The 12,881-nt window shown below is 46.8% G+C and overlaps 1 protein-coding gene across 5 annotated transcripts in view; it reads left to right on the plus strand.

The window, feature by feature from the left end:
* The window catches only part of GNAO1 (guanine nucleotide binding protein (G protein), alpha activating activity polypeptide O), a 204,732-nt gene that overhangs the window by 125,822 nt on the left and 66,029 nt on the right, over positions 1-12,881 (plus strand). For 2 of the 5 annotated variants that reach the window (XM_006863535.1, XM_006863534.1), the window contains exon 4: positions 12,636-12,676. The exons of the other annotated variants lie outside the window; for them this stretch is intronic. In XM_006863535.1, the coding sequence (XP_006863597.1) occupies positions 12,636-12,676 (41 nt within the window). The remainder of the gene's footprint in view (positions 1-12,635; positions 12,677-12,881) is intronic. 5 annotated transcript variants of the gene reach the window in all.

The raw sequence follows: 12,881 nt of genomic DNA on the forward strand, positions 1-12,881 counted from the left end.
TCACATGAACAAAAGATGTAAAGGTTTATTGAGAGGAAAAGATCTGGACAGAGGCGATGAGGGGATTCTAAGTAATGCTAACCCTTGTCTCCCCAAACAGAGACTTCGCTGGGGTTTAAAAGGTGTTCGATGGGAAAGGCATCATCTTTATTGGTAGTGGTAGGAGGGGATTTCCAGGCAGTAGCCCATTTAGGAGGGTCAGGCTAATTTAGTCCATGCACAGTGCTTCTTCCACATGGATCCTACTGGAAGGCCTTTGGTAGAAGACAAAACTTATTCTTGGATGTCAAGCATTCATAGTTCTTTGGGAGTCCAGTTCAAGCCCATCCCAGGGGCTGATGTTCTCCTCAGTCTCCAGCAGAAAGGTGTCCTTTAAAATATTGCCTAGGGCACTAGGTAAACCAGTCCAGCCTGTACAATATCTTATAAGGAAGTAAAATACAGAGTTTTTATGGTGGTCTCTCTTACTGGCCTGTCCCATGATATGGCTACCTGGCAATGTGCCCTGAGCATGTCCTACACAATTTCACAGCTGCTCAAGCAAGGAGGGCATAGCCCTCAACATTCCTCAGGACTTTAATCATTAAGTGGCTCATGTTTAACCCTGACTTCCCGACCCTCTTCCTCCCCGACTCATTAGGAAATAACATGAACAAAGGCAGTGGGTTGGTAATGAACAAAAGAGATTTGGGAAGCAGAGGCCAATGGACTAGAATTTGAAAGAAGGTATGGCGAAGATGAAGAAATGCAGTTAGGTTCAGACTTGGTGGGTCTTAAATGGGCTGGGATGAGAGTTAGTAGGGGTTATTATGGTGGCATGGAGTCCTGGTGTGGCACTGTGGGTTAATGCACCAGACTGCAAAGCCGTTTGAACTCCAAGGTCGGCGGTTCAAGCTCACCAGCTGCTCCTCGGAAACCCTGTACAGGGTTGCTATGGGTCAGAACCGACTCAACAGCACTTAACAACAACAACAACAACAACAACATGGTGGCATATGCAGGGTACAATGGCTGGAGGAGAGACGGAAGGTGGAGAGGCAGGTTTAGGGAGCTCCAGCAGTAGACCATGCATACGGTGGAAGGCTCCAAATGAGGGGTTGAGAAGGAAGGGCAGCAAAGTGAGGTGTAACGACAAAAGAAATCACAGAGTCTGGTGATTCATTGGCTGTTGGAGTCCAAAGGATAAGAGCAGGAAACTGAAACCAGTGGAACCAACCTGGATGATTGACAGAAAGTCAGAAGGCAGGAATGGTCTGAACCACAGATGGTGAATCTAAATTGAAACCTAGTGGGCTTCCAGGTGGGAGTGATCAGTAAATGGATTCAGAGAACTGAAACTCCAAGGAATTAATGAACCCATTGAACTTGAGCCCATTCCATGGGCCCCAGAGGACAGAGTCGAACTGCCCTGTAGAGGTTCTAAAGCTCTGATCTTCATGGAAGCAGATTGCCACATCTTTCTCCCATGGATTGCCTGGTGGGTTCGAACCACCAAACTTTTGGTTAATAGCTGAGTGCTTTCACCACTGTGCCACCATGGCTCCCTGATGATGATAATGTTGTTGTTGTTGTTGTTATGTGCCGTTGAGTCGGTTCCAACTCATAGCAACCCTGTACAGGGTTTCCGAGGCTGGAAATCCTTACGGGAGCAGAAAGCTTCATCTTTCTCCCGCGGAACAGCTGGTAGTTTCGAACTGCTGACCTTGCAGCTCACAGCCCGATTCGTAACCACTACGCTTTTTGCATGCCTGTTATAAACCATTAACATTATTAAATGATTTAACCCTGACAACCGCCTGTACAGTGCGTGGTGTCATCATCCGCATTTTCCAAGTGAGAAACAGGAGACCCAGAGAAGCTAAGCACCTTACCCATGGCCATACAGTTCAAAGGAGAGAGAGAGAGAATACAGATACGTTACCCTTAAGGCATCCTGCTATGGTGCTGTGGGATAAAACACAGGGTTGGCTGTTCAAACTCACCAGCTCCTCCTCGGAAACCCCATATAGGGTGACATTGTAGGATCAGCACTGGCCTGCGAACCACAGGGTCAGCGGTTCAAGCCTACCAGCTGCTCCTTGAAAACCCTATACGGGGTCTCTATGAGTCAGAACTGGCTCAATGGCAATTAACAACAACAAAAACGAGTACGAAAGGACTCAACAGCACTTAACAACAACAACCCTAAGAAAACCATAATTCATGTGGTTCAGGTCCAAAGCAGAGTCCCATTTAAACAGTCACAATCCAGTCAGACAGAACATTCGGTGAGAAGAATCCCATTCTTCATCCTAAGTCTGTTATTGTTGTCGTTGTTCCCGGTGACGCTGATCCCAGTGCATGGCAACCCAGGTGTGCAGGCTACAACTGCTCCTTAGGGTTTGCAAGGCAGACCACCCGGCCTGTCTTCTCAGGGGCTTCTGATTGGGTTTGAAATGCCAACCTTTTTGCTGCTAGTCCAGCATTTGCGTCACCTAGTGTAGCACTGAGGGTGAATGGACTGGATTGCAATATCAGTTTGAACTGCAAGCTCGGTGGTTCAAGCTCACCAGCTGTTCCTAGGAAACCCCTATACAGGGTCGCTATGTGGCACAATTGACTCCATTGAAAGGGACTCCTAAGAATATAGAAAGGAACCCAAAGAACAACTCCCATTTATTTCTCTTCTCACATAGCCTTTTCTGTCTTTCTCAAGTTTGTCTCATCCCCATTCTCCTGAGCTATTCATCCCTCTCAAGTTCCCTAGAGACCTGCTCCTCTACCCACAACCTGCAAGACTTGCCCTCTCTGGTCCTTTCCCCTTCGCCCTCCCTTTCCGTCCACTTTCTTCCTCTTCCTCGCCCGCCCCACCCCCCTTCCTCCAACTCTGTCTGCCTTTTGGCCTCTCTTGCCATCCCTTCTCTCCCTTTCTCCATCTCTCCCCTCACTTCCTCCTCCCTCCCTCTCCTCCTTTCTTCTCCAGCTCATTATCCTGTAAATTGTCTTAACATTTGGAGCCAAGTCTTTCTCCTCCTCTCTCCTCTTTCCTCTGCCCAGGGCTGGCATCTGCAGAATAAAAGCAGAGAACTTGTATGACTGAGCTGGCCCCAGCTCTGCCACTAGAAGAAAGGATGGGGGACAGTGGACAATTGCAGGACTAGAAGGGTCACTTTGACCATGTTAATAACTGTGTGCACACACATGTACACATGACACTGTAGGATAAGCACTGGACTGCTAGCCGCAAGACTGGAAGTTCAAACCCACCAGCCACTTCACAGAAATCCTACACAGGGTCGCTAGAAGTCAGTACTGACTGGCGGGCACTTAACAACAAAAACGTAGGGTCTCTGAAGCTGTCAATCTTGACGAGAACAGAAGAGCCTCATCCTTCACCACTGGACCTGTGGTTAACAGCCCAATGCTTAATCCTAACTAACCCGGCCTCCTTATATATGTATATGATATTGTTGTGGTTATGTGCCATTGAATCACTCCCAATTCATAGCAACCTCATAGGGTTTCTGAAGAGTGGTAGGTGAGTTTGAACCACCGACCAACCTTGCGGTCAGCAGCCCAGTGTACACCAGGACTCCATATGTCTTCTTTGTGATTGGGTGCTCAAGTCGAGTCTGTTCCCAAAACCAAACCCACTGCCCTCCACTTGATTTTGACTCAGCAACCCGAGAGGACCAAGTAGAAATGCCCCATAGGATTTTTGAGGCTGGAGTCCTGGTGTGGAACTTTAGGATAAGCACTCAACTGCAAGGTCGGTTTGAACCACAAGGTTGGCAATTCAAACTTACCAGCCGCTCCTCACAAACCTTATACAGGGTCACTGTGAGTCAGAATGGACACAATGGCATTCAAGACCAACAACAACAATCATTGGTCTGCTGACCCCAGGGTTGGCAGTTCAAACCCACCAGAAGAAAGAGGAGGCTTTTTGCCCCACATAGGGTCTCTATGAGCCAGAATCTACTCAATGGCATTGGGTTTGGGGTTATGGAATATTTACAAAAGCAGATTGCCACATCTCTCTCCCACAGAGCAGCTAACGGAATCGAACCATCAAACAGTTGGTTAACAGACAAAGACTTTAAGCGCTGTGCCACTAAGGCCTCTTATTGCTATTGTTGTTAAGTGCCATTGAGTCAATCCCGACCCATAGCAACCCTGTATAGGGTTTCCAAGGAGCAGCTGGTGAGCTTGAACTGCTGGCTTTGCAGTTCAAACGACTTTACAGTCTGACGCATTAGCCCCAGCATCACAGATCTAAATATACTAGTTGTATGTATGTTTACGTGTGTATCCTTGCACGTGTAAAATGCATTGGAAGCTAAGAGGAATGACGTAGATTTGTAGGAGACTTTCTTCCGTTGAAAATCCTCTTGTATTTCATGGTTTTGCCGTTAGTGCATATGCCTGTTGCTCTGATTTAATTGTAAAGTCCCTGAGGACAGAATGAAGAACCTTGGTAGCACAGTGCTAACTGCAGGGTTGGCGGTTTGAACCCACCAGCTGCTCCATGGGAGAAAGATGTGGCATTCGGCTCTTGTTAAGATGACAGCCTTGGGGCACGTGGGGCAGTCTGACTCTGCCCTACCTGGTACTTGTGATCACTGGACAACTACAGGTCGTGTTCATCTAGCACACTGATGTAAGAAATATTAGGGACTGGGCTCAAATCCCAATTCTACTACGCACCAGCTCTATGACTTTGGATTAAGTATTTAATCTCTCCAAGCCTTAGTGGTTTTGCCTGTAGAATGGACTAAACGTTCTTAACTTGTCACGTTAACCCAGCGCCACTCCAGGACTAATTCATGTGAAGTGCTTAGGATAGTTCCTAACGCATAGAAAATTCTTGGGGCATAGGTGTGGTGCTGTAGGTTAATGCGCCAGACCGCAAAGCCATTTGAACTGCAAGGTCGGCAGTTCAAGCTTACCAGCTGCTCCTCAGAAACCCTATACAGGGTCTCTATGGGTCAGAACCAACTTGACGGCACTTAACAACAACAAAATTAGCTATTGTTCTTTTCATTGTTTGTTAAAAAATATTATTACTAATAAACCATTGGTGAATTAATCTCACAATCATCTAGTGAAGGGTGGGTAGGGTTTTAACTGCACTTTTCAAGTTAGAAACAAAGCCAAAACCCCACTGCAGTCAAGTCAATTTCAACTCCTCTAAGGACCCTACAGAACTGCCCTCCATAGGGTTCCCAATGCTGTCAATCTTTAAGAAAGCACACCGCCAGCCACATCTTTCTTCTGCAGAGTAACTGGTTAGTTCAAATCACCAGCCTTTTAGTTAGCAGGCAAACGTTAACCACAGTGCCCCAAGTCACTGCCCTAAGCAGGAATGTAAATCCCTGCTGGTTGGATTGTTGTCCTGTGCTGTTCTGTCCCACCAACGGGCTTCATTAGGAAGTCCCCCTAGAGATAATGACAGCACTTTCAGAAGGCAGAATCAAATTTCACACTTGGCTTCCACAATGTCATTGGATCTGCTCTGGTAAGAGGAACTTTGACATTTATGTCACAGTGGAACTCAGAAGAGCATCTTTTCTTTTGCAATCATGGAAATTTTGTAGTGCCATCTCTGCAACACAGGGCTGCTTACCTTGTGGTTTGCATCATTCCGAAACACACCGAAACAATGATGCTGTATAATCTGTGTGGGCTTTAACTCTCTGGCGCCTGAGGGCCCTCAGTGGTGGCTGTCATGTCTAATGGTGGGAGGAGTTGAAAGATGTCCCCCTTGCCCAAACTTGAGACCAAGAAGAGGCCATCACTCAGCAGCAGCATATACCAGGAGAGTCAGAAAGTACTGGCACAAAATCATAACAACCTTTATTAAACAAAATAACCAAATGCGAAGCTTTTATTCCCCAACACCTCCCCCACCTAGGTCTTTACACTTTTGAAAACAGTGTTCCCATCTCTGTAACTTTGCCCAAAGGATTGTATGCTTGATTTACACCAGGTCAAAATGACAGTTTTTGGTGCTATAAGATAAGCATTGGACTTCTAACCACGAGGTTGGTGATTCAAACCCACAAACCTCTCCTGGGAAACCCTATACAGGGTTGGTATGATTTAGAACCAACACGACAGCACTTAATGGCAACAATCAGGGACTCAAATTGTGTTCCTTTTCATTGGTCTTTAAGTTTGGGGAGCGAAAAGAAGCCTGAAGGAGCAAGAGCAAGGCTACAGGCTGAATTGGATATGATTCCCTAACAAAACTCTTGTAGGACAGCCCCTGCTACCCTCAGAGAATAAGCAGGTACATTATAATGATGGGGGGACAAAAAATAGGAATCCAAAAAAACAGTCACTGTAGCACATTCTGAAAGGAGCTCTGGTAGCATAGTGGTTACGAATCAGGCTGCGAAGGTCAGCAGTTCAAAACTACCAGCCACCTCGTGGGAGAAAGATAAGGCTTTCTGCTCCCGTAAAGATGTATAGCCTCGGAAACCCTGTACAGGGTCACTATGGGTCGGAACCAACTCGACAGCACTTAACAACAACAACATAGCATTCTGAGCTGACCTGTCTGCCTCGAATTTAACTGACCCAACAGATCCCCTGAGAAGCCACTGTGTTGATTGAACCTTCTTTTGGAAGGCACCCTAATGAGACTAAGACAAGTGTATCTCTGGGATAATTTGTCTTCAGCCATCCACTGATCACTGACACATGTTTAAACAGTTTTGTTTAGAATAAACCTGTGTAAATATGAACTATATCATTGCTGTCATCAAATGGATCTTGGCTGAAAGCAGAGAATACCAAAAAGATACTTACTTGTGCTTTATTGACTGTAAAAAGGCTTTTGACTGTGTGGATTGTAACAAGTATGGATAACATTGTGAAGAATGGGTATTCCAGAACACTGCATTGTGCTCATGAGGAACCTGGACGTAGAACAAGAGGCAGTCATTCAAACAACAAGGGGATACTGAGTGGTTTTAAATCCGGAAAGGTGTGTGCCAGAGTTGTATTCTTTCACTGTACCTATTCAGTCTGTTGTTGTTGTTGTTATGTGCCGTGGAGTCGGTTCCGACCCATAGCGACCCTGTACAGGGTTTCCGAGGGTGTAAATCTTTACGGGAGTAGAAAGCCTCATTTTTCTCCCGCTGAGCGGCTGGTAGTTTCGAACCGCTGACCTTAAGGTTCACAGCCCGATTCGTAACCACTACGCTACCAGTCTGTATGTTGAGCAAATAATTCTGAGAAACTGGATTATATAAAGAAGAACATGGCATCAGGACTAGAGGAAGACACATTAGCAACCTGCAATATATAGATGATACAACCTTGCTTGCTGAAAGTGAAGAGGACTTACAATACTGATGAAGATCAAAGATTAGAGCCTTCGGTATAGATTGCACCTCAATGTAAAGAAAACAAAAATCCTCACCACTGGACCAATAAATAACATCATGATAGTAAGGCAAGAGTTGAGAAGACACTGGATGTCCCTTTGTTGGTAGAAGGCCACACTGTACCTATGGGTCCTCTTGGTGAACATCAGGGGTTTGTTGTCCAGTTGCAGAGATGAAGGACGTCCTGATAAGAGCCCAGACTGAATGTGCTATCTCCAGGGAACTCCGGAAAAGTCACTTTTTAGACTAAATTGCTAAAAAAGTGGTTCTCCTCAGAGAAAGCTTGGGCCCTTCCTGCCATGAGGTCTTTGATCCAGAGGCAGCATGCCAGGCATGAATACCCTCCTTGCCTTGCATTTCAAGCAGCAGGGAGCAGCCTGCCATTACAGTTATGGAAGATATTCCAAGAAATGGATTTGGGTAGTCAAGGTCTTAACTCTAAATTCTTTTTCTTGAGCAAATCATTCTTGAGTTTCATGACGTAAGTTAGAATGCATTTGGCTGCATAAAAAAAAGCCCAAAGCAGTGGTCTAAACCATAGGGACAGCCATTATTTCCTAGAAGACAACTCTGAGAGTCAGCAATTCCAAGGGGCTTCTGTGGTTGTGTAGCATCAGAGCCTGGTCCAGCCCCTCAGTGATTTTCTGAGGACTGTAAACCACAAGATCAGTGGTTCAAGCCCACAGGCTACTCTGCAGGAGAAAGATGAGGCCTCGGAAACCCTACACAACAAGAATGACATGGTCCCAAGATGGCAGGTGTCACACAGTCACACAGCTGAGATCAGAGGCAGAAAGAAGTAAGCCAAGTCCAGACGTCTCCTTAAACCACAATGACCTAAGGAACAAGGGAAGCTGAAGAAAGACAATGTGTCTTACTCTAGACACAGGCAGCAGAGAAGGGGTCAGGTTAGCAATAGTCATCCTTGGCCACACTCCCTGTGGGTTATAAAGAGCATGAAATTGAAACACACAAAAAAGTGAATGACCTGTGGACAGGTCAGGAACGGTGATGGATAGTCATGCTGTTGGCAGAGATTGGTCCTAGTTTAGCTCCAGTTTTTGCCTGGACGAGAATATTTTCCCAGGGGACATCAGAGACAGGAAAGAGGCAGGCACCTCCTGACCTTATCAGGCTGGTGATAGAATAATGTCCAGGTGAGTCAGGGTAGGGTTCCCCAAGCACAAGCATAGCATCGCTGACTGATTGTTCCCCTCACATGCCCTGGCACCCTCAGCCTTCTCCAGCATGGGGCTCACTAGTCACTTCAGAAAGGTGCTCTGGTAGCGTAGTGGTTATGAATCGGGCTGCAAACCACAAGGTCAGCAGTTCGAAACTACCAGCGGTTCTGCAGGAGAAAGATGAGGCATTCTGCTCCCGTAAAGATTGACAGCCTCGGAAACCCTGTACGGGGTCGCTATGAGTCGGAACCGAATCCACGGCACACAGCCATTCACTTCAGAAGCCCCAGCCAGTGCCTAATCTCCCTCAGGTCCCCAACTTCCTCTTCATGACTTGCAGAGTGGTTCTGGTGTTCAACATGAATCTCTGCATTGCCTGTAGAAAGGGGGGTGAAACTGAGTAACAGAAAAGTAAAGAAAAGCAAAAAGAATGTTAATGAAAGTCTCCAACCAACAGTAAGTGAAAACAGCAGGTGGTAATCGCTGTCTCTCCCACTTTGCTCTTTCTCCCTCACTTGGACTCCCTCCCTCCCTGCTGTTGTGTGATCTCTTAGTGACACTACAGAACTGCCAACAACTACCCCATAGGGTTTTCTAGGCTGTGCTGTAGGATCAGCACTGGACTGTAAACCGCAAGTTCGGCAATTCAAACCCACCAGCTGCTCCTCAGAAACCCTGTACAGGGTCGTTGTGAGTCAGAACCGAATCAATGTCATTTAACAACAATCTACGGGAGCAGGTCACCATGTCTTCCGCTGACCTTCTGTTTGCAGCTGAGCACTTATCCATTGTGCCAACAAAGATCCTCCCTCCCTCCCTCCCTCCCTCTGAAAGCCCTCATTGGTGGGAAAATGTTACAACTATGCAAATAAATACTCCTAAGCATGTGCGTCACAAATGCAATATTCGTTATACTACCTAAAAACTACCAGATTTATAAAAACTATTCATTCACAATGTAGTGCTGGCCATCTGGTCTAGTAACAGGACACAGGTTTAAAGCTTTGTGATGCGCATTGTCACACGTCACTACCAAAGACCCCACCCTAGATACATTAGAGCACTTTGGGTTACAAGTGATAAGAAGGCACAATCAAACTGATTTATAGGGGGGAAAAACAACAGGCACAAATCACCCAGCCCAATGATTAAGAGGAACTGCTTCAGGTGAGGCTTGATACAGCAGCTCAGATGATGTTTCTGACTTCTATCTCTTCACTCTGACTCACTGGGGTCTTTCACCCTCTGATGCTGCCTAATGTATAATCACTCCCAACCTTGCAAGAGAGAGGCTACAGCAGCTAGCTCATCCTCTCCTTCCTCTGTACCTCACCCTGCTTGCGTTCTGGGATCTGAGAGAAGCTCAGGATAGCTGGAGTTCCAAAGTCAGGGGGCAGAGTGGGAAGAGATGGGCTGATGCAGGAGGCAGGTACCAGCCTTTCAAGAAGAGCTTCAGGGTGGTGGAAGGTACTGGATCCCTTTGTCCCTAGATCAACAGGAAGCCACTGAAGGCTTCCAACAAGGCCTAGACCTGGTACATCTCTGAAGAGGCTTAGGGCAGCAGGGAGAGGAGCGGAGAGACTGCTGTAAGCCTGCAGGAACTGAGTGGCATAGTTGCTCCTGAGGGAGGGACAGCTGGGCCCTGTGGGGTCATGCCCACTGTCCCCTGGACATGAGGCCACTGTAAGCCCCTCTGGGGGAGCACTACTGTCAAGGTACCTGCCAAACCCTACAGATGCCTGTTGGGTGAGCAGGTGGTGCCAGACAGGGCCCTTCAGATATGAGGTCCACCCCTCGTTAATCAATGCAGGTGGGACCCCAGACCCACCCAGCCCGAGTCCAATGACAGCCCAGCCTCTGCTCTGGAAATCTTCAAGGAAAACTCCCTCCAGAATCTGTGTCTCTAGAGAGCTGCCCACCTTCTCTCCTTCAGACCTTACCCCAGCCCTCAGTTTTCTCATCTGTCAAATAGGATTATTATGCATTTATGGCAAGAAGCTCTGGTAGCGTAGTGGTTACGAATCGGGCTGTAAACCTTAAGGTCAGCAGTTCGAAACTGCCAGCCAGAGAAAGATGAGGCTTTCTACTCCCATCAAGATTTACAGCCTTGGAAACTCTGTACAGGGTCGCTATGGGTCGGAATCAACTCTACGGCACTTAACAACAACAACAACATGGCAATCCAGTCACCATGGATGCCTTGCAGTGCATCACCAAATGCAACCTGAGCATGACACCACCTCTGACGCCCCCAACACACACACACACACACACACACACACACACACACACAGCAGCTGATCTCCCTGGTAGAGACCTGGATTAGGAGCATTTGCAAACCAAACTCCCCTCCCCCAATATCTCTGCTCTGAGGTCCCTGGGGCACATCCTAAAATAGCTCACTGCTGAATTGGTCCAGACTTTCCAGCTCCAGGAGTGCCCGCCCCTGCTTTCCCAGCCCAGCCTTCCTTCTTTTCTCCTGGCTGCTGTTTTTCCCATGACAGCCTCTCTCCTTGTGTGGTGCTGAGTCCAGCTGCTCGTCCAAGAAGAGACAACAGGCCAAGAAGAGGAAGAGCAGCTCTCTGGTGGGCCCAAGTGTCAGACTGGTGCTCCGTCACTGTTTTCAGGGTCTGCAGTTATGCACATAAAGGATGAAGTACCTTTATTCCCAGATACTGCTGTCACTGGGACCAAGTCCAAGAGTTCCCCTCTGTAGCCAGAAACCTGCTGATAAGTTCATGGCCTATCATATCTTCTCTTGAAAAGCCATGGTCCTCCTCCTTTAACTTGAAGCTCTGTATGGGATGGGAGTGGGGATAAAAAAAACCCAGCCTTTAGATTCAGGCACTCACAAGACTGAAAGCTGGCTCCTCCTGTTTTTGCTTTGTGATCTCAGACAGATTCCTCAGCCACTCTGAACCTCAGCTTCCTCATCTGTAAAATGGAGATAATACCCATGTGTACAAGTCAGGATACAGCCTCACCTACTGTAACTAAGACCCCAAAATAACAATAACAGAAATAAAATAGAAATGTATTTCTCTATCACTTGAACAGCCCATATATGACATGAAGCCAGGTTCTTCTGTCTTATGGTTCCTTCACATTCAGCATCTCTGCATCCATTTCAGGCCAAAGAGGTTGTGTCGGCAGCCCCTTGTGGACAGTGTAAAAGGGAAAAAGGAAGTGGAGGAAGAGAGTTGAACTGTGGAAGTCCTGAGTTGTCAGGCCAAGGAGTACAGATTCTCTGTGACCTGGGCCAAAAGGAGCCTGAGTTGGGTAGGACCACAGAGACTGGCATGGTGGTCAGGATGATATGAAGTCCCCTCACTACAACATATCACATCCTGTCAGTTTGCTTCAGATTCATTTTTTATCCAAGACCCAATGATTCTCCTGTGGCCGAGAGCATCAGATTCTCAGACCCCCTGTCAGTGACCTCTAGGCACACAGATCCCTCAGAGTCTGTGTCAGCCCAGTTCCAGTTACCATCAAGTCAATTCCAACTCATCGTGACCCATGTGTGTCAGAGTAGAAATGTGCTCCATGGGATTCTCAATGGTTGGTTTTTCCAAAGTACATCACCAGACTCTTCTTCCAAGGCATATCTGGGTGGGCTTGAATCTTCAGGCACATGTGTCAATAGTTTGCACCACCCAGAGACTCCACAGCAGTCCTAGTAGAGTCAATTCACAGCTTTCTTACTGGGCACTTTCATGTTAACTTAACATTTTGTGCTGGAAGGATCATTGCTGATCTGCTAACCCAGGATTCCTCAAACATTAGTCTTGGAGTACAATCAAGCAAAACTCTCCTTTCTTATCAGAGAAGTTTAGAAACACAGACTATTTCATCGTAAGGGGCTTCAGTGAACATCACAATACAGTGTCAAAGCAACTCAAAACCCCACAATAAAGATTTTTCCCAAAATTTTTGGGTTTTTTGAGCAATTCTATAAAGCTATGTTTAAAAAAATTGTTGAGACATGCTTCCCTTATCCTGTGTTATCTGATACCAAATATCACGGGCCCAGCTCTGTACCAAGTGCTTTTAACTCATTTGAAGCTTTAATTCTTGACAGGACCTTGGTAGGTACATGCTGTTATTGTTAGGTGCCATTGAGTCAGTCTCAATGCATAGCCACCGGTATACAACAGAAGGAAACCCCCCACCATCCTCACAATCATTACTGATTGAGTCCCTTGATACAGCCACTGTGTCAAACAATTTTGAGGGTCTTCTTTTTGACCGACCCTCTACTTTTCCAAGTGTCTTAGGGTGGGTTCTCTGGAGAAGCAAAACCAGTGAAGCTTATATGTGTGTGTGT

Source organism: Chrysochloris asiatica, unplaced genomic scaffold (assembly GCF_000296735.1).
Source record: "Chrysochloris asiatica unplaced genomic scaffold, ChrAsi1.0 scaffold00055, whole genome shotgun sequence".
NCBI classification, from domain to species: domain Eukaryota; kingdom Metazoa; phylum Chordata; class Mammalia; order Afrosoricida; family Chrysochloridae; genus Chrysochloris; species Chrysochloris asiatica.